The following is a 27,601-nucleotide window of genomic DNA, read 5'->3' as shown; positions in this document are numbered from 1 at the left end:
CTGGTCTGACCAGTCTATAAGGCCAGCAAATCAGCTTGGTCTGGTTTAAGATGGGTTTTTCCAGTAGGAATCGTTTGAGAAGAATGTAATTGAACCCTCACCCAGGTTTGACGAAGCCCTCCCCTCGGCGGCGCGGTCCTTCAGGCCTTCTGCGATGCTGAGCTGTTGTTCATGATACTGCTTCGCCCTCTCCAAGTCCTGCATGCATCGGGCGGCGTGTCCCAGCCCCGCGTACGCCCTCATTTCGATGCTCTTCTCCTCGAGCTCCTGTGCCAGCTCCAGCACGTGCGTGTGATAGGACATGGCCTTGTCGAAGTTACGGCGGTAGTGGTAAGCGCTTCCCAGGTTGCTGTAGGCTCGCGCCTCCTCGCGCTTGTTGCCGAGGCTCTTGGCGATGCTCAGGTGCTGTTCGTGGCACTGCACGGCGTTGTCGAAGTCGCCCATGGCAATGTAGACGGCTCCCATGTTGCCCAGCTCCCGGGCCTCGGAGAGCTGATCCTTGGACTGTTTGGCCAACAGGACGCACTGTTTGTGGCTGGCCAGGGCGTTGGGATAGTCGCCGATGGCCGTGTAGACGTGACCCAAGCTGCTGAGGGCTGAAGACGCCGCCTGTGGAAAAGAACGAGAGAAGATGCATAAACCATTGAACAGAAGACATAATAAGAGAAAACAGCAATGTTAAAATCTGATTGGATGAGACGTGTGCTGTTGTGCACCAAAAATGATTCCTTAAAACACTTAATTCTAGGTTTGAAGTATATTTTTTCAAAATCAAATAATTTGTGATGTAATGCATTATGTTTGAAATGTTTAAAATTGAAATTTGCTGCATATAATTGCTTACGTTTTGATTTGTTCCTCCCATAAGACTTTCATTTGACAAGTTGAAAATACTTTTTGCAGCTCCACTGTGTGAATTACTGCCCATTTTTATTATATAATGGCTTTAACACTCAAGAGGTGCTATTGTTAACTAAAGTATTAAAACGGTTTTTAGAAATTAAAAAATAAAGCAAAATAAAATAAAATAAAATAAAATAAAATAAAATATAAATCAGATGGAAAAATTTTGAAAAACAAATGAAAATCAGAAATTTTGCTAGCCAATAAATAAATAAATAAATAAATAAATAAATAAAGACTTTCATTTGACAAGTTAAATAAAATAAAATTTAATTAAATTGAAAATAAAATTAAAATATCAGATAGAAAAAAACGTAAACGAACATCAGAAATTTCGCATGGCAAAAACAAAAAAAGTTGTAGTGCTAAAAATTACTAAAACTAACGTTAAATAAATATAAGTTAAAGCAATACATTTTCCAAAAAACTAATACAAAAAGACAAAAAATGCTGAAGCTTAAATAAAAAAATTAAAATGTAAACAAAAATTAAAACTATAAATAAATATTAAACAGAAATTACAAAAGCACAACAACAAACTAAATAAATAAATAAACTACTGTGTAAATTACTGTGTCCATTTTGTTGAGTTGTTTTTGTTAACTAAAACAATTAAAAATTGTATTTAAAATGAACATCAGAAATGTTGCTTGGCAAAAAAAAAAAAAAGTTGCAGTGTTTAAAATTTCTAAAACTAACACTAAATAAAAATAAATTAAAGCTATATTATATATATTTTCCAAAAATAAATAAATAAATAAAAATTAAAAACGAATAGAAAAAGACAAAAATGCTGAAGCTTAAATAAAAAAATTTAAACTTACAATATAAAAAAATAAAAAATAAAACTATAAATAAATATTAAATAAAAATGACAAAAGCACAACAACAAACTAAATACATAAGACACTCACACTCAAGTTCCTAAAATTAAAAATAAAAAAGTATAAAAAAAAAAGAACCAAAACTGAAAATATAAACAAGAAAGCAAATTAGTAATATTAAAATAACACATTTTGTGATCTATAAAATAAGGTTATTTGGATTATGAGGATGAGCAAATGATTTCAAATCAGTTTCATTAATCCTTTAACTCTGGTATAATTACTGATACACATGACCTCTTGTGGCTCACTGCTTTATTTTCTATTAAACAGTGATTAGATAAGCAAACACAGCTCTTATCCTCCAAACATATGGCAAAGTTGTTTGATATTACTGCATCCCATTACACAGCCGTTGAGAATAGCATGCGGTGCAGAAAGCGCTCTGCCATGTAATGTGTTGTATGCTGAGAACAAAACCCGTGAAGCCTCTCAAGTCGAAATCTTAGCAGAGACGCTGATCTCTCGCAAAATCCGTAAAAAATATGCTGAGGCCTTGTCGAAATCTCCTTGCGGCAGCCGCGTGTTCAGCCGGGACTCGAGAGACAAAGGCTGTCTCCCAGAATGACATGCTCGATGGGAAGCCCATTAGCCACAAACAACTTTCTTTAGCGGAATCAAAGGCGTCAACAAACAGTGCGGTCATCTTGGCGACATATGCAAGTCACGCAAGCATAAACACCCGTTCACACCAAAGACGATAAAGTTATTGTCATATCTTCTGTTATAATCAGTGAAGCTGATAAATGAACCTCTTACATCTTTTCTGCATTTCGTTATTTATGATGAGGTAATTTGCGAGTGTGCAAAATCAAAAGAACTCAGCGCTGACTAATCGAAACATCTCTGATTGGCTGTTGCAATCATAAGGTTAACAGAAACGCAAGTGATTGGCTGTAACGCTCAACGCTGCAATTCTTCTCCTTTATCTTGAATTGTGGGACATTTTCACCACAAGCGCCCGTTAATTTCCGACCCAGTGACGAATCGATTTAAGGAAGAGCAGAAACATGTACCAGGAACTCTAAACTAACCTTGCTGAAACTACAGGGATGAGAGGGAGTGCTTATCTGTCACACCTGCTGTATGTCAGTGAGGAAGTCTTGCAGAACGCTTTAACCTGCTGAGACTAAGTCACAATCTCACACACACAAACCACACTTTCTCAGACACTAGCTCTCTTCCAAAACTTAGCGAGCTGTTCACCCAGACAGCATTTAAAACCATTTTTACCACACAGAAACTGTTCCAAAAATTGTCTTTGCAAAATTCAGCACATGCATTCTTTGCAGAGAAAGTAAACGAATGCATTGCAATAAATGTGGCTGAAACAGCATCCTAGTATGCTACGATTACCCTTACTTCCATAGCATAGTATGTACACTTACTGCACTATGACGCGGACGGAATTGAGGAATCCACTCATAGAACCAATCAAAGAACATGAACACATGAACATTGTCTCTGTCGCTTTGAGAATCACTTCATGAGAATTTTGCTGTTTCTTTAGCAGAAAAATATTGTCATGTCATGTGCAAACAAACTTAAAGGTTATCGCAGCAACCCATCAAAATAAAAGTTTGGTTTAACTTGACAGAAATTTATTACATTAAATATATATATATATATATATATATATATATATATACATTTTTTTAAAAATGAAAAGAAATTTGGGAAAAATAAAACAAATTTCAACACAGTATTTCTAAAAAAAAAATTAAATAATATAATAAATTAATTATTTATTAAAATCTATATAATCTTCATTAATTAGACATGCTTTTGATTTTTTAAATTTCATGAAACTATTAAAATGGAATCCAGAAAATTAATAGAAAAAACAGAATATGATAAAAAATAAATCAGAATTTAAGAAAAATAATAAAACATATTTCATAGGGCCTTAAAATGGTCATTTTTGTTAAACTTTTAATAAATTGCTGTTAAATTGTGTAAGTTTCATGATTTCAATTAATTAGACACGCATTTTGATTATTATTTCTTTATGGAACCATTAAAAAAATAAAAATAAAAAAACAGAATAAAAATGGAAAAAAAACAAACAAATTTGGCAAATACAATTACAACAACATTGTGTGAGTTTTATGGTTTTAATTAATTAAACATGCTTTTTGATTAGTAGATCCATTTTTATTTTTCATTTAAAATTTTCTAGACTCTGTTTTAATGTAACTATTAAAATTGTCTAGAAAAATTAAAATGTAAAAAACGGAATTTAGAAAAAAAATTAAACGGAATTTGAGAAAAAATATAATGGATTTCATAGGGCCCAATGTAAACTGCAAAAATTATGAAATTTGAAATTTAATTTCTATTTGAATTTATTTTAAAATGTAATTTATTCCTGTGATCAAAGCTGAATTTTCAGCATCATTACTTCAGTCTTCAGTGTCACATGATCCTTCAGAAATCATTCTAATATGCTGATTTGCTGTTCCAAAAACGTCATATTTTTTTTTTTTAATAGAAGTTATTTGAAACACGTCTTCGCTGTGGCTTCTGATCAATTTAATGCATAAATATCCATTAATATACAGAAACGTCTCGTTTAACTCATTAAATCATTTGATTGTTAAAAATAGAGAATGTTACACAAAAATTAAACTGAAAATAAAAAATAAACGTTTTAAAATGAATTTGTTAGATTTAGCATACTACTATTGTTAAATATATATTACTGCATAATAATATACAGTTACTACTGACTTCTTAATATTTGCATTCAAGATGTTGATACTTACAATCAATAAATGTAAAATGATTTACGTTTTTTTCCTATATCAAACAGTATAACTACAACAACTGAGTGTATTAATTAAAAACAGAGGATTTAAGCCAATATTTACACGTTCTGTGCAGTTTCAAGATTATTAGATTACCGTTCCATTAGGCAAGCACAATAATAACATCAAACTCTGTCCATTTCAGTTAGCATGCAGCCTATATAGACAACAGACAGCGGTGCAGCTCACTAGATTCTGGAACAGAACGTATATTACACAACCACTTGACAAACAACAAAAGACAGCAGGTCCAACTTCGGCCTTGACGCTACATCAATCAAACTATAAACAATGATTAAAACACAACCACATGTTTGCCGCAGATATGGGCTCTATTTAGGGAGTAACGGCGACGGCCGCTCTCTCGATGAGGTGCTGGGACGGATGCCCTGATAGAACAGAAGGTAAAACGCTTGATTTCGGGGCACACGGACAAAAGACGAACCTGGAGGGGCTCGTCCAGCCCAAGGCCTTCGGTTTTCCAGCGCCGCCTGGAACCAATTACCTCCAGCCATAAAAACTTCCAGCAGTTTGCTTGAGTTTAAAGGCTCCGGGACATGTTACATTGTGAGGCAATTACTCTCCATCAGGAGAGAGGGCTTCTTATGATCACAGATACGCTATCGGGACCGACGTGGGCACGTGTGTCCTGTTTGAAGCCGTGGAGCTTCATTTCAGGTCAGTTCTGGATCTCAAGATGACGGGATTGTGGAGGAAACTCCTTTTGCAGGAATCTGTTAAACGTAGTGTATCATTACTCTCTTAAGACATTAAAACTGAAGTTTTGTATCTTATAGTCAACGTCAGCATCTCTGAGGTCATCTATAATGTATATGCTAGAGTACAAGAAAACTAAATATATGAACCCGAATTAATTGTTTGGGTTTCTTTCCTCTGTTACAAGATGCAAAGCGCGGTTGCAAAGTGCTGTAAAAACGCTGGCTCTATAAAAAGGAATATATCATCACAAGAAAATAAAACTGGATTGTTCTACTTGATTTATTCTGGTCTAGTGGATTTGTTGACATATAACGCATCCAGCTGACCAGGATAAATCTACTGGAAAATTCTACAATGACCTGGAAAACTGAATCTTGAAGACATTTGTTGGGTTCACTATAAGAAGCTGCAATTTAAGGTAACACTTTAGTATAGGGAACAATTCTCACAATTAACTAGTTACTTATTAGCATGCCTATTATCATGGGAGTCTGAACCACTGAATGTGACCTACACTGCCCTCCAGAAGTTTGGAGACACCCCTGGGAAAGTGTGGTTTTGGATGATATCAGCATAAATCCTTATCATTTTTTGGTGCAAATACATTAAAGTAACTTGACATTATCATTGAAGACCAGCAATAATAATTTTCATTTTGATTACATAATAACGGCAATATATACATGTCAAAGTCAGACACGCCCCTTTGCCAGCTGTGATGCCTGGTTAGTGGTTTAAACTTACCCCAGGTTTTTAAAAGATTTTTGGGTCAGAACACCTTAATAGCTTCAACAACTGATTGCCAAATAAGTTTAGAATACAATAAATTTAGGCCCAGATTATGCAGAGCTGTAATAGCTGCTAATGGAGGATATTTTGATGAATCGATTTATGTTTTTTCTATGTATAACTGTTTATGTAATAAAATATGTTTTCGTAGTTTGTGTGCAAAATCACAAATTAAAAAGGATTCATGCCAGTATTGTCCAAAACCCCACTTTTCTAGGGCGTTTCCAAACTTTTGGAGGGCAGTGTATGATATCGTACCCACCCACTTTTACCGTCTCTAATTCAGCGAAAATGTCAAATCCATTCCACATGACGAATGTGCTAATAGATTAAGGTCTGTGCTCATGCTTATGAACAGGCAACATCTGGGATGGAGCTAAAACATTTCTGCATTTTTCTCCATATAATAGACTGATATGGTGCCCCAAGTTTGAACTACCAAAACGCAGTTTAAATGTGGCTTCAAACGATCCCAAATGCAGTTGTAAATGATCCCAGCCTAGGAAGAAGGGACTTATCTAGTGAAACCATTGGTTATTTTTATTTTTTAAAAAATACAATTTAAATACTTTTTAATCTCAAACGCTCGTCTTGTCTTGCTCTCCATGACAGTTAGGGTATGTCAAAAAACTCCAATCATATTTTCTCCCTAAACTTCAAAAATAATTTTAGAATCATCCTACATCACTGCAGAAGTATCGACACAGTCTATGCAAAGTGAACATGCAAAGAAGATTTAACACCCTTAACCAAGAAGGTAAAACAGCGATATAAGACGATTTCAAAGTTGAGGGAGAACATGAGATGGGAGTTTTTCGACATACTCTAACTGTCATGAACGGGAAAAAAAACAGAGGTCAGGAAGAGCAAGACAAGATGAGCATTTGACATTAAAAAGTATAGAAATTGTATTATTTTTATGAAAATAACCGACCGTTTCTAGATAGGTCCCTTCTTCCTTGGCTGGGATCGTTTACAACCGCTTCTGGGATCATTTGAAGCCACATTTAAAACTCAGGGCACCATATCAGTTCATTATATGGAGAAAAATGCTGAAATGTTTCCCTTAAAAAACATAATTTCTTTACGACTGAAGAAAGAAAAACATGAACATCTTGGATGACAAGGGGGTGAGTACATTATCTGTAAATTGTTGTTCTGGAAGTGGACTTCTCCTTTAATAGTGAGAATTGAACCTTAAAATAAAGTGTAACCCAATTAAAAAAACAAAAAGGCATTCAGAGTTAATTGCCTTAAAAGAAACCTATTAAAATCTCTAGTTTCTTAGAAAACCCATCTATGTTTTGTATTTAAAAAAAACACTGATTTGAAGAGCCACAACTACTTTCTTTTTTTCTCCAAAACAAATGTACAGGAATCAAAAATGGTTCTTCACATAAACCTGCTCCAAACCACTGGAGATCCTTTATTAATCTTCAGATCCTTAGAAAACGTCTATATTTGAATGTTTTAAAGAACCAAAACCCAAAATCTGAAGGACCGGATCTACTTTTTTAATATCTAAAAACACAAAGACCAAAAATGAATGTTGACTTGAACCTGCTGCAAGAAACCTTTGAAGAACCTTTGTTAAATCTCTAGTTTCTTAGAAAAGCACTATGTGAATGCTTTAAAAGACCACTACACAAAATCTGAAGAACCTCAAGTACCTTTTTTATTTCTAAAAACACAAAAATGTTTTTTGACATGAACCTGCAGCAAGAAACCACTGGAGAACTTTATTAATCTCCAGATCCTTAGAAAAACGTCTATGTTTGAATGTTTTAAAGAACCAAAACCCAAAATCTGAAGGACCGGATCTACTTTTTTAATATCTAAAAACACAAAGACCAAAAATGGATGTTGACTTGAACCTGCTGCAAGAAACCTTTGAAGAACCTTTGTTAAATCTCTAGTTCCTTAGAAAAGTACTATTTTTTAATGTTTTAAAGAAACAGCAAATAAAACCGGTTCTTGACATGAATCCTACAGCAAGAAACCATTGGAGAACATTTATTAATCTCCAGATCCAAAAATGGATGTTGACTTGAACCTGCTGCAAGAAACCTTTGTTAAATCTCTAGTTTCATGGAAAAGCACTATGTGAATGCTTTAAAAGAACCTCAAGTACTTTATTTCTAAAAAAAAAAAAAAAAAAAAAAAAATGTTTTTTGACATGAACCTGCTGCAAGAAACAGAACCTTTATCAAATCTCTAGTTTCTAAGAGAAACATCCATGTTTGAACATTTTAAAGAACCAAAACACAACCTGATGCTATTTTTTTAATCTCTAAAAACGCACAGAGACCAAAAAATTACTCTTACTTGAACCTGCTGCAATGAACCACTAAAGAACATTCCTTAAATCTCTAGTTTCTATGTCTGAATGATTTAAAAGACCACTAAAATAGTTCTTGAATCTGCTGCAAGAAACCATTTAATAAACCTTATAAAATCTCTAGTTCCTTCGAAAACATTTATGTTTGAATGTTTTAAAGAACCACAGCAAATAAAAATGATTCTTGATATAAATCTGCTGCAAGGAACTGCTGACAAACCTTTCTTCTTAAGATTGTACAAACAAAACATCATATTGTAAATCAGTGACGGCTTCAGATGACACAACCAACCCACAAACACACATACCATCACACCTGATGTTCACTCCTCAGTGGACACTAATCACCTGACCACTTACTCCTGTTTCTTTTCTCCCTGATTTCATTCATTATTGAACAATTATGCCTTGCACCGCTATTGTTGTGTGTCCTACAAATCAGCTATTCATCTCCGGCTTTGCCCACAGTTTCAGATCCGTGGAACGGTTTCCTTGGAAACCCCACTGGATTTCTGTTAGAGGGCTGTTCACTGGGAGAGCCAATTTTCGATAAAGAGGGATTTTGAACCCCCCTCTCGCTGATTTTCCCAAGTCAGCGGCTTGCTTGTGTGTGCGCGCGTGCTGGCGCAGCACGGATTCGCATCTCGACACGGAGAATGACAGGAGAGAAACGAGCTCGCTTTTATTCTTTAACCTGCTCTCTCTCTCACGCGTGCTGCTGCTGCCACGACGGCCTCAAAGGTGGACGAGTTGACGTAAACCTTTGTTCTTTGTTCAGAAAGCGTCCAGAAGTGAGGTCATGAGAAAGTCGCGGACATCTTAACTTCAATAAAAGCCGTCTGCGGGGACGTCTTTGAACTGAGGCTACAGACGATGACCTCAAATCTACAGAGTGAGAGTTTAACGACCCTTCAGGAGCAGTGAACTGACATCACTGCATCAGGAGATGTTTCCTTCAAAAATAACCACGTTAGGACATAAAAACATAAGTAAGAGTGGGAAAAACCCAAAAACAAGTAACAAGTGGACTACATAAGACAGAAAGATCACAAACGGAATCAGTTCTATTAAAAATATGGAACGTTTCTTTAAGACAGCAATTAGATTAAGTGAAGACTGATGGAACTTTTTGAATATTTTGGTTCATTAAAACATTCAAATTCTTAGAAATGGAATATTTTCATAATTTAATGAATTTAACCTGTGCATCCTCAAAAACTGCTCTTATTATCTTAATCGCTTCTTCACAGCATTGAAATCAAATCAAGGGGCTAAAGGAAATTTCAGATGTTTCTTCTGAGAAAAGGCTCCAGAAATCTCACGTCTTTTCTAGAGTTTATAAAGAATGTCCCAAATTCTGTTAGAATTCTGTCATATTTGAATGAATGCAACCTCTGTACACTCAAAAACTACTCTTTAATGTTTCTTCTACACAACAAGATTAAATCGAGGTGCTAATAGAAATTTCAGATGTTTCTCCTAGGAAAAAGACGTCTTTTCTAGAGCTTCTCAAAAACCTGTGCCTACTTTGAAAACTACAAACAGGTCTTTTTAAATGTCTCAGTTTTTTCTTCTACACTGAAATGAGATCAAATGGAGGTGCTCCAGACGTTTCTCCTGAAAAAGGCCTCCAGAAATCACATCTTTTCTAGAGCTTCTCCAAAATGTCTCAAATTGTAACAGATTGTGTCATAATTAAATATTCTTTAAATTGAATTTATCTTCAAACTAAAAAACTGCTCTTTAATATCTCAATTGTTTCTTCTACAACAATGATATCGATTCATGGTGCCAATGGAGATTTCAGATGTTTCTCCTATGAAAATGACTCCAGAAATCACATCTTTTTTAGAGCTTCTCAAAACTGTGACAGATTCTGTCATAACTGAATGCATATAACCTCTTCATACTAATATCTCAACTGTTTTTCTACACAACAATGAGATCAATTCAAGGTACTAATGGAGATTTCAGATGTTTCTCCTGGGAAAAAAAGATTCCAGAGGTCTAATGTCTTTTCTAGAAATTCTCCAAAATGTCTCAAATTAAAAAATTTAAAAAAATCAAAAACTACTCTTTAATATCTTAACTGTTTCTTCTACACAGCAATGAAATCAAATCAAGGTGCTAATTTCAGACTTCAGAAGAAATTTCACGTCTCTTCTAGAGCTTCTCAAAAATAAAAATTCTCAAAAAAGAATTCTGTCATAATTGAATGAATGCAACATCTGTATACTCAGAAACTATTCTTTAATGTTTCTTCCACACAATGAGATTAAATGGAGGTTCCAGTAGAGATTTCAGATGTTTCTCCTGAGAAAAAGACTAAAGAAATCTCACATGTGTGCTAATAGAGTCTCAAATTGTGTCAGAATTTTACCTCTGCTTACTCAACAACTGCCTTTTAATATATCAATTGTTCCTTCTACACAGAAATGAGATTAAATTGAGGTGTCAGTGGAAATTTCAGATGTTTCTCCTGTGAAAAAGACCGCAGAAATCTCATGTCTTTTCTAGAGGCCCTGAATAATGTCTCAAGTTCTGTCAAAATTGTCATAATTTAATGAATTTAACCTCTGCATACTCAAAAACTACTCTTTAATATTTCAATTGTTTCTTCTACACAGCGATGAGATTAAATTGAGATGTCAGTGGAGATTACAGATGATTCTACAGAGAGAAAGGTTTAGAAATCTCCCATCTTTCCTAGAGTTTCTCAAAAATGTCAAAAACTCATAATTCTGTCATAATTTAATGAATTTCATTATGTTTCATAATAATTTCAGATGTTTCTCCTTGGAAATCTCACATTACTCTTCCAGAGTCTCAAACTGTACTCAGATTTGCCAAGAACCAGTCTGCATTCAATTACCTCAATATGAATTTAATTTTATAACTCTACTGTTACTGTATGTCAACTACTGACTCATTTGTGTGTATTTTAATTTCTTTAATGTTTAGGAGAAAAATCCGATACTAAACTGAGAACCGCACTAAAGTCTCCCAAGCTACGAATGAGCAACCTTTGCAAAGTAAAACTGTCCTCTAGGGCGTTTTAAAGACACTCACACTTTAGTGATCCTCATGAGAAGAGGTGACACGGAAGAAATCGATGCTCAGCAGCCCATCGCTGAACTGATGGGTTCAAGTCGAGTGTCTAAGAAATGGTGTGGCTGTCATTTGTGTGCTAGTGGCTCCATATGATCTAACATTGGATCTTATTCAACAAACGTATGCATGAACATCAGTGTTGGGAGTAACACATTACAAAAGTAATAATATTACAGTAGTATACTACTTTTTGCTATAACGCAAGTTACAACGACATATTTTAACTCAAAATTAAGTGGTGAAATTACCTACACCACAAAACAGCACCAGAGAAAAAAATCTGCGTGTAAAATAGTTTGTCTATTTCCTGTTGCTGGAATTTGATGATTAACATGACTGCAGAGACGGATTCTACATGTGTGAGCTGGACACACTCCTGTTTTATTTATTTCATCAGAGAAAATAATAAGACTGCATAATCAGGTGTAATCTATACGCAACACCAAACTCTCAACAAGGAGAAATAGCACAAATAACTCCTGGAAACACCTGCACTGGTGCCACTAAACTAATCAAGAGAGAGAGCTGCAACACAAATTAAGTTAGACTAAAAGTAATAAAATCTGTTTTTATCACATCATAGTCTATATATAAAGTTACAGTCTATCAAAAAAAAAAAAAAAAAAGAGTCAGCTCACAATTGCTTGAACGAGTTGTCAGGAATTTGAATCTTTTTCTGTTACGGCTGTACGTCACTAAGTAACACATTTGCATAATGTTCACCCACATTCTACAGCGCAAACAACTTGCACATACACAGTAAAATTTCCATGTGGTTTACGTCATGTCGAGAAGACGCTGTATCCTAAAATGCGGTATTCACCAAAGGCTTGCTCTTAAAAGATGGATCAGTGAGCAGTTTATTTTGACCGGCTTGCTCCTGTAAGTGTGACTAATAATTGATGGTTGTATTTTCTAGCGATCGTTCAAAATACGTAGTTGTGTGTTATGTCGTGTAACATTATGTCATGTAACATCTTGGATGACATGAGGGTGAGTAAATTATTAGAGCATTTTTATTCTGAAAGTGGAGTAGTCATGTAGCGTTACTCTGTATCATGCAAACTACGTATTTAGTTGTGTGTGTGTGTGTTGTGTTCGCGTCGCGCAGCTAACCGGCTGACAGCTTTATCTGCTCATTCGCTATTGCCTAGAAATGTGTCGATGAATAGTGAATGTCTGTCGTTATTACTTGAAGTTCTGATAAAGAATAGAACAATACATTGGTGTACAAGCCACAGTGTTTTAACAATACTTTTCTGCGTTGGGTTGACGCATATACTATGGCTGTTTGGGTGTTGTTGTTTACCACCGAGTTGTGGGCTAGAGTAACGGTGATTCGTCTTTGAAATTCGCTGCACGCAGCAACGTTAAACCAATCACAAAAGACTGGGTCATTGGACCAATGCAAAGGAGTGGTTTGGACAAATGATTCGTTTTAAAGGGGTCATCAAATGCCCATTTTCCACAAGCTGATATGATTCTTTAGGGTCTTAATGAAAAGTCTCTAATATACTTTGATTAAAAATTCTCAATGGTTTTGTAAAACAACACCCTTTTCACCTTGTCAAAATGAGCTCTGCAAAAATCATCTCATTCTAAGGGGTTGTTCCTTTAAATGCAAATGAGCTCTGCTCACCCCGCCCCTCTCTTCTCTCTGTGGAATAACAATCTTGTTTACTTTAGCCGCATTTAGCCGCTAAACTTCCTAACTACCACGTTATGAAGAAAGGTGATCGCAAAGATTTATAAAAAAATGCTTATACTCACTTCTGCTGTAAGCGAAGCTGGATTACGAATGATTTGCGTGAACATAGACGGATATATATGTAGATCGGGAGGCGCATTTCCTTCACAAACAAACGTAATCCACTGCATCTTCAGTGGCTCAGATGTCGGGAGTAAATGACAACTACTATGTTCATTATTACATCCAGCAACACAACACCTCAATCGCTCAATCGGAGATATTCTTGTCTAACTTACATCCCTGCTTCGGCATTGAAACAAGGAAAGTTACTGGACTGTAACAGCTGCTCTGAGGTACGAGCTCATGTCAATCAACTATCGTGGGAGCGGCCTCTGTCGATGTGACGCCACAACGACAGGCATCGGAGAACAGCTCAATTTGAAAAAGGGGATATTGTTCATACAGATTAATTAAAAACTACTGCATGGATTTTTATCATTATAGGGTAGATTTGTACATACACTGCCAACACACATTAATGTTCAAACAACATGAAAAAGTGAAGTTTGCATCCAATGACCCCTTTAACAAACCGTTTGGAAGTCATTGAGCAAAAAAGGTAAAAATAAATGCATATTATAAGACAATAAAAGTGTTTTTTGACCTTGCATGCATGACAACTTCTCTCCCAAAACCAAAATATGAACCTTTATAATCCATAATAGGGGCACTTTAAGTAATTAAGTAAAAATGTTTTATGCAAAAATGTGTGTATATATGCAACTGAAACATAATAACAGTGACAAAAACTACATTTATAAAATTATATTAGAATGAGCAGGAAGATTTTGCATGAGAAGCTTCTGCACACATAAGCACATGACTATTAGTGAATGAGACTCATTGTCTTCAACTCAGAATGTGAGAATTCAGAAAATTGACTCATTGTTTCTCATCTCTTTCATCTAGACTTGACTCATCTTTGTTTTTCTCGATTTTTACAGCTGGACTTTCTCCTCGGGTTTTTTCCCTTTACTCTCATTCACAAGCACACATGGACGTGCTCCTCTGGTCAACAGGATTGTTGAATAAATATACTCGGCTCCCCCGGTGGAGCGCTGCTATCCACAAACCACTGGCAGCCTGTGTGTTTTTCTTGGGAGAGCATGAATCATCATCTACATGTTACACACACACACATACACGGCACTGGCAAAGTCATCCAAACAGGAACGAAAGAGAAAAGAGAGCTGCATGAGAGAGAATAATAGGTATAACGGCAGTAGTCTTTTATCCTAACACTGTTAATACTGCTATCACACCCAGAAATATTATATATATATATATATATATATATATATATAACTGCTAGTCCACAGCTACGAGAAAAGTGCAACTTTTAAGCATTCAATTTTGACACCAGCCACTTCCAATAAGTGGACTGCTCATTGGCTGGATGATTAATTCGGAGGTTAATGCTATTGATTGCAAGCCTATCAGGAGCGTCTGGGGAAATCCATCGCATGAGAAAGACAGAGGAAGAGATGAGGAAGAATGTCCAAATTAAACCGACAAATGAAGACGTGAAAACAGGAGGAATAACTGGACGGACCAGCGAGCTTGGTGTCTAATTAATGACTCACTTTAGCAGATTAATTAAATCGCACCATCTATTCATCATATTATAGGGAATTATTAAGCGTTTGGGCTGGAGAGAGCTTTTCCGCAAGCTCCAAATTAGAGGCGGTTCAATATGGACTTCGGCCGGATCAATAGAACATCTCCAAGCGTAATCCATACAGGGAAAGCTACACAAAGAGCATCTTTTGGGAAGAGGAGAGGAGAGATGAGCTCATTAATAAGCAGTGTGTGAGAGACAGACGCAGATCAAAGCTCTTTTTCACACGCACGACCCTCAGATGCTGCAGCACAACAACAAAGACCTGCTCTAAATGAGCATTTATGAAGACGTGAACGCATGGATGCCATCCACCATGTCTTACACATTCATAGACGAGAAATATATAAATTATATTTTGCATGTCTGTTCAGTTAATTACTAACTATGCACAACAGACTGAATGATTTCTCAAGTGATCGGACGCACCATTTACAACTTCTGGATACAGGTGAAAAAAAATCCAAAGACTTGGTTGAGTTTCCATCCTTGTATTTTTATCTGTATTTTGTTGTATTTTGTGTATATATATATATGATAGAAAGGTGCAAATAAAAATAATCCAAAAATGCATATTAATAATGTATACATATTTTACAACACACACACACAAAAACATATAAAATGTATATTTAAATATAAAATATAATAAATGTATCATTAGCAGTAGTTATCTTTATTATTAGTTATTTTACACAATAATGAAAATACAAAATAAAAAGTGACATTTTAGCACATAGAATTATGAAATACATAAAAAATAGGCATATAAAAAATTTAAATAGAAAATATTGTATATTTCAATATATTATTATTGCTATTGTTTTATTATCATATATACATAAAAATATATAATACAAATAAAATATTAAATATTCTTAATTATTAAATTACTATTATTTAAATGTCTAAAGTTACTTTTATCATTATACACACACATACATACATGCATCAGTTGTTTAATAAATCATATATATATATATATATATATATATATATATATATATATAGATATATATATATATATTATATCATATATTATTTAAATAATATTTAAATGCATAATTAAATAAATTACTATCATTAGTTAATTTTATTATTAATATACACACATACATATAAAATGATTTATGACTTAATTCATAATAATGTTTTTTAGTATATAAATAATAAAAAGTGACATTTTAGCACACATAAATCTGAAATATATATATATATATATATATATATATATATATAATATGTAACTAGACAAATACAGTAATATTTGATATTATTTTATTATCAAATATAAATAAAAATATAAAATACAAATAAAATATTGTTATTATAATTAAAAATATATATAGAAATAAATTGGAATGTACAACTTGGATGGAAACATAGCTAGTAAAGGCCCAAGCCATATCTACACTATTATTTTTATTATTATACATAAATAATGTATCAGAAATACAAAAATAATACATTTTAGTATTAGTAGTAGTAGTAGTAATAGGATATAAATACTTTAAAATTAAATTACTATGTAAATATTCAAAAAAAAAAAAAAAAAAAAAAAAAAAAGTGCAACCTGTATTGAAACAGTTACTGAAGGCCCAATCTAGACAATTATTTTTATAATATTCAAATAAAAGATCTAATTCAAAAATATTATATTTTTAGTAGTAGTTGTTATTATTATTATCATCATTCCAAAAAATAAATATAAATAACATTTTATTTGCAACTTGGAAGTTGGATGGAAACATGGAAGTTGCTTGGATTGAAGCTAGTGACAACCATACCTAGACTACAAATTTTATTATTATTATTATCATTAACTTTTATTATTATTATTAACTTTTAAATAGCAGCAGTAGTAGTAGTAAGATTAAATATTTTAAAAAATAAATTAGCAATAAAATTGTAATTTGCAACTTGAATTGGAAAAGTTAGTGAAGGCCCAAGCCATATCTATCACACTCCTAGGGATTATCGTCAGAAACGCAGCGTTAACGCACAAACGCCGCAGTCAAATCATACAGTCGCGGCCACGTTCGCAAACGCACTCGACTCCGGCGCCGCTCCTGAGGGAAAGCGACTCTTAGATCTGAATTTACCTCCAGGAAATCATCCTGACAATGATGTAAATAAAACATCTCGAGCGCTATCAGCACAGGGCAGAGAGAGAGAGACGGATACGACGAGATGACAAACAAGAAAGCCAAGGTGAAGGAGGAGTGTGACAGGGAGAGAGGGAAGCGATAATGGATAAAAACGAACGAAAAGCCAGAATCGGCGGAGATGAGAGAGGCTGATGAGCGTTTCCCGCAGCCCTGGAGGCAGCAGGTTTAAGATGAAGAGATGAATTATTTAAACGGCTTTATTAGCATCTTCTTTAGTCGTTTCTCTCCCATGCTGCGCGCGCCGTTTCCCGAGGGAGAACGCGCACCGGAAAACATCCGCAATCTACTGCCACTCATTCGGCTCACCGCGAGATTTCCAACAGGCCCGTTCGCCCACCCGAACGCCGACAAAAGGGAACGTCTTTGTTGTCGTTAACTCGCCTCAAAGCCCTCGCGCATTCTTCGCGCTCCTGATGTTAACAAACCAGACGCCTGCTAATTACACCGCCACATTAACGAGGAAGCTTGTGGAGCGAGAGAGGAGATTAACTTGTGAAAGGAATCGTGAAAAGGCCCGTTACGGTGTAATTTACACCTCTGGGGCAGGTTTTGTTGAGTACGTCTTCATTTTGAGTTGTTGTTCGGCTTTCTCTGGTGGGTTCTCACGCTCGTCTGTCCATCACGAGCGCTCCTGTGACAGTCGGGCTTCAGTCGGGCCTGACAGCGGATCGATAAGCATGTATAACGCCCCGGGCTGTGTCAGCCGCTCCGCTCTCTAATGCACTACACCGCCGCAGACGGCCAGATTCCCAGCGCATACAAAACACACACAGTACAGCGGCTTCAACCGCGGATGCTGAGCAAAGCATTAGAGGTGAGTGAGGGAATTCAGCCAAGAAATGCACAGGTCATATTTCAGCACAGAATCCAATGGGGGGAAATAACGAAAATAATGATGTTCCACTGCAATATATATATATATATATATATATATATATATATATATATACACAATTTGTGTATATACAATTATAATATATGATACAATACAGTAATAAAAATAAATTGCATTGTTGGTGACTTAAAAAATATATATAAATATACATATATATATATATATATATATATATATATACACACACACACACACACATTTTTATATAAATTAATAAATTAATATATATGAATTATATTCTAGAATATATTATATTTTAATTATATACATATATACATATTATTGATTTAACATTAATTGATTTTTAACAATATGATCAACTAAAATAATTAATATATGAAACTATATTATACAATATATATTTTAATTAATATTATAATATATTAACATATGAATCTAATATATATATATATATATATATATATATATATATATATATTTTATTTTTTAATTCTTTATACGAGTTTGTATGTAAACATTATGGTAATATAAAATAATTTATATAATATATACTAATGATTAATTATTATTTAAAAAAAAAAAAAAAAAATATATATATATATATATATATAAAAATTAATTAATTGTAATTGAATTGTGCAAAATAAAGTAAAATAATTACAATATTTAAAGAAATAGTATAATATAATATAATATAATATGAAACACTGTCTGTGAATAGTAAATAAATATATACACTAACATAAATAATACTGTAATAAATATAATAAAAGATAAATTGTACACACACAGTAATAATATTTTAAAAAAATATATTATATAAATATATAATATATAATATATAAAAAATTATGATAATATACAATAATTTCTTATCTCTTGATTCTAAGGTGAAATATGACCTTGACTAAAAATATGCTTTCCGGCTTGGATTAATGCGTGCAAATAAAACTTAACCCTCATTTTAATGGCTAAACCATCTGGTTTATTTTGAGGATTTCTCACAGAAGACACTCTAGAGTCAGAGATCATTAAAATGCTTGTAAAGATATCAAAGGAGACGTCAGGTCAGGCTGAGGCGTTTGAAATGAATCACAATTCTGGCATCTCGTATAACAAGCTATAGCCATATTTAGAGTCAAATTAGCAAGACCTTCAGAATTACATCTACTTCAAAGGTTGTGACTTCAAACTATACATAGCTAAAATAATAAATAACACTGTAGAAGAACAAAGACTTTACAGTGATGGCAGGTGGATTAGAACATTAGCATATGAGCTGTCAACCGTGAGGTAAAGTTGCAGGAAAACAGGTCACATCTAATTAGCTGCAAGCCATGTGTTTCATTAGCAACTCATTAACCCCTCACCAGGTACAGTACCCGGTGTGTTAGCCATCCAAACGCTCACACACACTCACAAAAATACACACTAGCTCGGTTACAAAAACCTACCGGACTCCACACTTAGAGTCTGATGTTGGCATGTTGCTAAGCTACGCTACTAGCTTACATTGGAAGCTAAGCATTGTTAACTGCACAAGTTGTTGGCTCTAATGATAAACTGTTGCTCATTTGCAAGTCAATTTGGATAAAAACATATGCTAAATGACTAAATGTATCTATCAAATATACACTTGATGTAAAGATGTGTATAGAATTATGCACAATTATGCACAATTATGCATATATACACAGAGATTTAAGAAGTAGGTGGGCACTAAAGAATTCTTTTGGTGTGACTGACTTGTCGAAATTCTCTGATTGGTGGATTTCCTCTGTAGAATCATGGGTAATGTAGTGTTTCACCAGATATTTCACCGTTAAACATGATTATTTAACAAAATAAGTTGAAAATTCAGCCTGATGGTTTTAACAAAAGTAAACAACCATTGATTAACCTCACAGTTCACAGTGAAATATAAAATTATTTATCTAACGATGTTGATTGTGTTTATAGAAACAATATATTTTACGTTTGATGCAGAATATGCATTAATATAAAAATATTTAAGTAGAAGGCAGGCACTAAAAGAGTTATATATCGCGATTCTCTGATTGGTGGATTTCCTCTGCTGAATCATGGGTAATGTAGTTTTTCCACCAGGAATTCTGCTGTAAAAAATGATTATTTTAAAAAATAAGTTGAAAATTCAGTTTGATGGTTATAACAAAAGTAAATACCATAGATTAACTTCACAGTTCACAGTGAAATCTAAAATTATTGATCTTAAGATGTTGATTGTGTATCAAGAATCAATATATTTTACATTTAATGCAAAATATGCATACATGCACAAAAATTTAAGAAGTAGGCAGGCACTGAAGTATTATTTTGGTGTGACTGACTTGTTGCAATCCTCTGATTGGTGGATTTCCTCTGCAGAATCATTGGTAATGTAGTTTTTTTTACCAGAAATTCACTGTTATTTAAAAAAATAAGTTGAAAATTCAGCCTGATGGTTTCAACAAAAGTAAACAACCATTGATTAACCTCACATTTCACAGTGAAATATAAAATTATTGATCCAAAAATGTTGATTTTGTATATAGAAACAACATATTTTATGTTTAATGCACAATATGCATTTATACACAAATAATTCCAAAGTAGGCGGGCACTAAAGAGTTATTTTGGTGCGATTGACTTGTTGCAATCCTCTAATTGGTGGATTTACTCGAATCATGGGTAATGTAGTTTTGTCACCAGGAATCCTGTTGTTAAACATGTTGTTAAAGTCAACCTGATGGTTAAAACAAAAGAAAATAACCATTGATTAACCTTGCAGTTCACAGTGAAATTTCAAATTATTAATCTTAATGTTAATATATTTAAGAAGGTGGCAGGCACTAAAGCGTTTTTTTTTTTTTTTTTTTTTTTTTTTTTTTTTTTTTTTTGTGACTGGCTTGTTGCAATTCTCTGATTGGTGAATTTCCTCTGCGGAATCATGGGTAATGTAGTTTTTCACCACATATTTCACTGTTAAACATGGTTATTTAAAAATACGCTGAAAATTCTGGCTGATGGTTTAACAAAAGAAAATAACCATTGATTAACCTCACAGTTCACAGTAAAATATAAAATTATTAATCCAAAGATGTTGATTGTGTATATAGAAACAATATATTTGATGTTTAATGCACAATATGCATATATATATACACACATACACACACAAATATTAGAGAAGTAGGCGAGCACTAAAGTGTTCAATCCTCTGATTGGTGGATTTCCTCTGCGGAATCATGGGTAATGTAGTTTTTCACCAGTAATTCTGCTGTTTAATATGATTATTTAAAAAAATAATAAAAATAATGCAGGCTGATGGCTTCAAAAAACACAAATGCTATGGATTAACAACCTCGTAGCTCACGGTAGGTCTGTCTTTAAGAGTTTACAACTTAGGATTCAAATTCAATTCTTCAATTCAAAAAATAAATGGGGTTTTTCTTCCAGAACCAGACTGGGTTACACTGTACAGAATGAGCAGTTAATTTTGGACTTTTTTACTGATCATTATTTCACAGTGAATGAAATGAATAAGTACATAGTCAACATTTCTCTCACTGTGATTAGGCATCGCACTAGATTTTGTGTTAGCCATCCAAACAGTCCTATAATTGCCAACACATTTATGGCTTTTAAGCTGATATTTCTTAGAAAATTGTCTCAAATTGTGTTATTGCCTCTCGTGGCACTGCTGGGAGCCAGATAAAAATCACTTTTTGTGAGATCCACACTCATAACTTATAGATTGAAGACACTTCCAGCCGTTTCCACAAAGATCTGCACACCTTTGGGGAATATGTGCCCTTTCCAACACATTTGTACCTCGCAATTACCATCAGCGTACGAAGTCTGCGTGTAATTAGATCGATGGGTTTGATTTGATTTTTCCGTAAAAGGGAACGAATCAACAGGAGTTTTCTCTCTCTTTTTTCCCTCTGATATTTTCGGCTGCGGCGCTGCATTGCTTTGTCATGATGACAGTGATAAATGTGGAATGCAAATCCTTTATTTCCGGGAGGGTAGTTTTTGAAGGGACGACGAGAGAATCAAAGCGATGGAAACGCTGTGAAGTTTTCAAGGCTGTGTTGGTGCTGTTTTGTCAGGCACACTCAGGGTCTGATGTAGAGGTCGAATGACTCGACAATGATCGTGCACGACGCCCTCGGAGAAACTCGCGACATGACAGCGCAGAAAAAGAACCTGCTGGGCAAAAACGGCTTTATTGGAAACAGACAGATAGAGACAAAGATCCTCTAAAAGCTTCACCCCAGGGCTGCATGGCTGTCAAGCTCAAATCTTGACCTGGTGGTAAAATGTCAGCGTGCCCACGTAAATATTTACAGCGTAATGGGACATCGAGCAATCAACCAGACAACAGGAACCCCTCTGAGATCATAATTGCAGTCTCTTCTGAGGACGCTGGGTCATTCAGAAAGACCACGGGGTTTGCGGTAAACCGAACGTTTTGCCGCTTTGCCAGACCTAAATGAGGCTTATTCCGCCTGTCGCCACACCTGAATGCCTCCAAAGGCTGACGGCTAGCTCAGCACTTCGTTTATACAATGTGTCCTCTAGTGACTTCAGATCCTGTTCTGAGGGTACAGAGACCGTGAACCGTGAATTCACGACCCGCAGAAGGAGGTGAACAGGAAAAAAACAGACAGGGATGGACAGAAGACAGTTTAAACAAGACAATCATAAATGCAGGTGACACACATTTGCTCTCAAAAGACACATTTGGAATGGATTCTCTAATATTTCAAATTAGAATGATTTAAGGCTGGAGTAATGATGCTGAAAATTCAGCTTTGCATCAGAAATAAATTACATTTTGAAATTTATTCAAATAGTAAACAGTTATTTTAAATTGTAATAATATTTCACAATATTACTGATTTTACTGTAGTTTTAATTCAATAATTGCAGGCTACAATGCAACGTGCCTGACTTTAAATTCTAGTGTGAAAACATTCACTTCTAGTGTGAAGAACTAAAATTCTTAAAATGTAAATTTCTACACAAAAAAACAACTTATAAAAATGAGAAAAGCACATTTTACATTTCTAAAACTTAAACAAATACAAATTAAACTGAAGATACAGCTTTTTAATCGTTTTAAGCTTTTAGCTTTTTAATAGCTTTTTTTTTTAAAAAGCACATTAAAAATTACAAACTTATACTAAGATTAAAATGAGGATGAGATATTTTTATGAGAAATATTTCAAATTAAAAGCTAATTCATGAGAAATCTTTAAAAAATTAAATGCTAATCACAATTTTAAAATTCCCTGTAATTCCCAGGTTGTCTATGAATTATATATATATATATATATATATATATATTTTTTTTTATCATATTTATATTTATAATTAAATAATATTTTTGTATATTCTAAATTCAACTGAGACAAAAAAAAAAAAAAAAAAAAAAAAAGAGAAACGCACGTTAAAGCACATTAAAAATTATTAAAAAAAACACTAAAACATAAACTAATTAAAATTAAAATGAAGATATAAGGTTTATTTTTCCAGGTTGTCCATGAATAAAATACAATTATATTTTTATATATTTAATTCAGCTGAGAAAAATAAATACATAAATAAATAAATAAATAAATAAATAAAATAAAATAAAATAAAATAAAATAAAAATAAAAAAAGCACAAAAAAAATACTAAAACATACACTAATTAAAATTACAATGAATATATAAGGTATATTTACAAGAAATATTTAACATTAAATGCACATCACAATTTTTAAATTCCATGTGATTTCCAGGTTGCCCGTTAATAAAATAAAGTTATATTTTTTAAATCATATTTATATTTTTAATTAAATTATATTTATGTACACTGTCAATTAGATTGAGAAAATTTTTTTATTTATATTTATATATAATAATCATATTTTTGTTGCCCATTATTAAAATAGGTTTTTTTTAATCATATTTATACTTTTAATTAAATAACATTTATGTACATCGTCAATTAGATTCAGAAAAACTAATAAAACTAAGAAAAAAAAAAAACTAGAAAAACATTAAAAATTACTAAAACTTTAATTAAAATTAAAATGAACACATAAGGTAAATTTTTATAAGAAATATTTAAATAAAAAAATTAAATTAAATGCTAAACACATTTTAAAAATTCCCTGTCATTTACAGGTTGTTCATGAATGAAATACAATTATATTTTTTATTATTTTTATATTTATAATGAAATAATATTTCAAAATCATACATTTTCAAATCGATTTTGTAAAAATGTCTCAACTCTGCAGAACGATCAAATAAATCGAGGAAGAGATGTTAAACATCACAACATTTTAATCTAATTTATTTATTTATTTTATTTATTTCCGTATTCAGTTTGAATCGTTTTAGTTTTAGTTACCATCAACAGCACTGTTATGTCGTTCTGTTTGTTTACAATAGTATGTCAGATCTCGTCTCGACCAGGTGAACTGCTATTATGGGATGTTGAATGATGTGTGACACGCTGCGCCCCGCTTCAGGAGCGAAGCCGGAGCAGTGTCACGTCTCCATCTTGGCGTCCTTCCGCCACCCAAATTGACGAAATGAGAGAAGAGAATGAAATGGGAAATGGATTACTCCAGGGCTGACGTGCGCCTCAGAAATCAGACATGCGTACAAAGATAGTAAACTGGATTAGTCTCCCCTCAGTCCCGTCTCCGGTGCCGTCGGTGAGCGCAGAAGTACCCCAGTCGCCCGGGCCTCTTTTGGGAAATCAAACACTTGTCAGCCCAGCTGGCTGCGGAGGCTGCGGTGTTGTCTTTCGCTCTCGCCGTCTCGTTTTCATCTGTTTACATGTGGGAATTGCGGGAGGCCCCGCTCAGGCCGCCTTGCCAGGAGGAATTGCTTCGTGCAAAAAATTGTCAACAAGATTTTATGTTTTACGGCTGCCTGTCTGAGCACATTACTGAGGCCTGGCATCTGCTGTTCAATTCATTACACTCCGCTTAAGCAATTTGTTCCTCTCCGGCATTTTAAGGAAATGTGATTAGGTGTGTTTCCTCGGCCCGTTCGTCTGAGGTTGAGGGTGAGCTGATATCACAGATTGGATATTGTTTTCTCTGCACTTGTGAGTAAATGCGACGGATCTGCAGATGATGGCGATGGCGTTTGTGTTAGCGTTAGCTTTAGGGTTACTATGCATGCTACATACTACATACACATTCAAAAGTTTGACGTTTCTATTCATCAAAGAATCATCACAGCATTGATAATAATCAGAAATGTTTTTTTGAGCAGCAAATCAGCATATTAGAATGATTTCTGAAGGATCATGTGACACTGAAGACTGGAGTAATGATGCTGAAAATTCAGCTTTGCATCACAGGAATAAATTATATTTTACAATATATTCACATTGAAAATAGTTATTTTAAATTGAAATAATATTTCACAATTTTACTGTTTTTACTGTATTTTTAATCAAATAAATGCATGCTACAACCCAATGTATTCGACTTTGAATTATAGTGAGAAAAAGTTGTCTTGTCAAATAAATGAAATAAAAAAAGTTAAAGAACTTAAACAACAAAAAATGGAAACTAACATAAAAAACCAACATAAAAAAAAGTTACTAAAACTTATACTAAAACTAAAATGAAGACATGAGATATTTTATAAGAAATATTTCTAATTAAAATTCTATGAAATATTAATAAAGCTTAAGGAAAATAAATTAAAAATTACAAACTAATATTAAAATTAAAATTAAGACGAGATATTTTTATAGAAATATTTCAAATATATTAAAAGCTAATTCAGAATAGTAAAACATTTACAAAAAAAAAAAAATCACATTAAAAATTACTAAAACGTTTACTAAAATTAAAATGAAGACATTAGATATTTTTTATAAAAAATATTTCAAACTAAAATTACATAAATATTAATAAAGCTAAAGGAAAATACACTGAAAAACATTTACATTAAAAAAGCACATAAAAAATTACCAACTTATACTAAAATAAAAATTAATACAAGAGATATTTGAGAAATAAGAAATTAAAAGCTAATTTGAAATATTAATAAAGCTAATTAGGAAATACATTTAAAAAACAACATTCAAAAAACATTTACAAAAAAAGGCACATTAAAAATTACTAAAACTTTTACTAAAATTAAAATGAAGACATTAGATATTTTTATAAGAAATATTTCAAATTAAAAGCTAATTCAAAATATTAATAAAGCTGAAGGAAATATGTTAAAAAAAACATATAAAAACATTTACATTAAAAGAATAACAAACATAGAAAATAACATAAATAACATAAAAAAAATCACATTAAAAATTTTGACTAAAGTGACTAATTTATACTAAAATTAAAATTAAGATATAAGATATTTTTATAATATATTTTTATAACATATTATGTTACAAATACAATTTAAAAATTACTAAAACTTTTACTAAAATGAAAATAAAGACATGAGATATTTTTATAAGAAATAGTTCAAATTAAAGGTTATTTGAAATATTAATAAAGCTAAAGGGAAATACATAAAAAAACAACAAAGAAATTACATTTCAATAATCACATTTAAAATTTTAAAATGCACATTAAAAATGACTAACTTATACTAAAAATTAAAATGAAGACATTATTAAAATTAAAAGCTAACTCAAAGTATTAATAAAGCCAAAGGGAAATAATAATAATAATAATAATAATAATAATAATAATAAAACATTTACATAAAAAAATAGAACTAAAAAAAACATGAAAAAAAAAAAAACATTACAAATGACTAAAACTTATACTAAAAAAATAAAATGAAGACAAGATATTTTTATTAGGAATATTTAAAATTAAAAGTTAATTTTAATTAATTTTTTAATCCCACAATGCAATACGTTCATCTTGACCGTCTCTTTTTTTTTTTTTTTTTTTTTTTTTTCCACAAAATTTGGTTTTAAATTACAATATATATTTTAAACTGTTGTATGTTTAACTGTAGCTAAGCACACTAAAGTTTACATACTATAAAACAGTAGTAGGCAGTATACAATAATGGGTTTATTGACTACTCGTTGACTACTCGTTTTTACTGGTTGACTAGTCAGTGTTTACCATGTACTGTATATAGTATGCAGTAAGCTAGTATTCCTTACAGGTTGTGTAAAGACAGTGATGTTTTTGTGCTCATTCAGATTCACAATGTAGTGCTGTGACTATGTGGAATGAGGAACTGGATCTTGAAGGTCAGTTCTGAAAGGAAAGAGCGAGAGAGAGAGAAAGAGAGAGTGTAATCCACACAGAGAGATATACAGCCACAAAAGAAAGACAAAGTGGAAAAGAAAGCAGAGTCAGCGGCTGTGAGGAGCGGACGGCCAGCCGCTGTGTTCTCTGGCAGCGTGTCAGCAGGGCTTGCGTAAGAACATTCCCTCAGCCTGAAAAAATGCAAATCCTCCTCTGGGATGCGGCACCATTTTTACAGCGCCGAGCTCCCAAAGAATGAATATCGCAGTTGTGACCTTCTCCGCAGAAAGCTGGGCTGCTGCTCCACGAACAAACCGCGCATTAGCCACCTGAATATCGCTGAACGGTTTGGGAGTGTCCACTGCGTTTGGATGAGATACTGAATGTCCTAAATTATCGCTCCACAGGAAT

At 33.2% G+C, this 27,601-nt stretch overlaps 1 protein-coding gene across 3 annotated transcripts in view; it reads right to left on the bottom strand.

Annotated features, from left to right (window-relative positions):
- The window catches only part of ttc28 (tetratricopeptide repeat domain 28), a 361,751-nt gene that overhangs the window by 76,025 nt on the left and 258,125 nt on the right, over positions 1 to 27,601 (bottom strand). For all 3 annotated transcript variants that reach the window (XM_051121326.1, XM_051121327.1, XM_051121328.1), the window contains one exon: positions 102 to 609. In XM_051121326.1, the coding sequence (XP_050977283.1) occupies positions 102 to 609 (508 nt within the window). The remainder of the gene's footprint in view (positions 1 to 101; positions 610 to 27,601) is intronic.

Source organism: Labeo rohita, chromosome 10 (assembly GCF_022985175.1).
Source record: "Labeo rohita strain BAU-BD-2019 chromosome 10, IGBB_LRoh.1.0, whole genome shotgun sequence".
NCBI lineage: Eukaryota > Metazoa > Chordata > Actinopteri > Cypriniformes > Cyprinidae > Labeo > Labeo rohita.
This window is presented reverse-complemented; position numbering and strand designations above follow the sequence as displayed.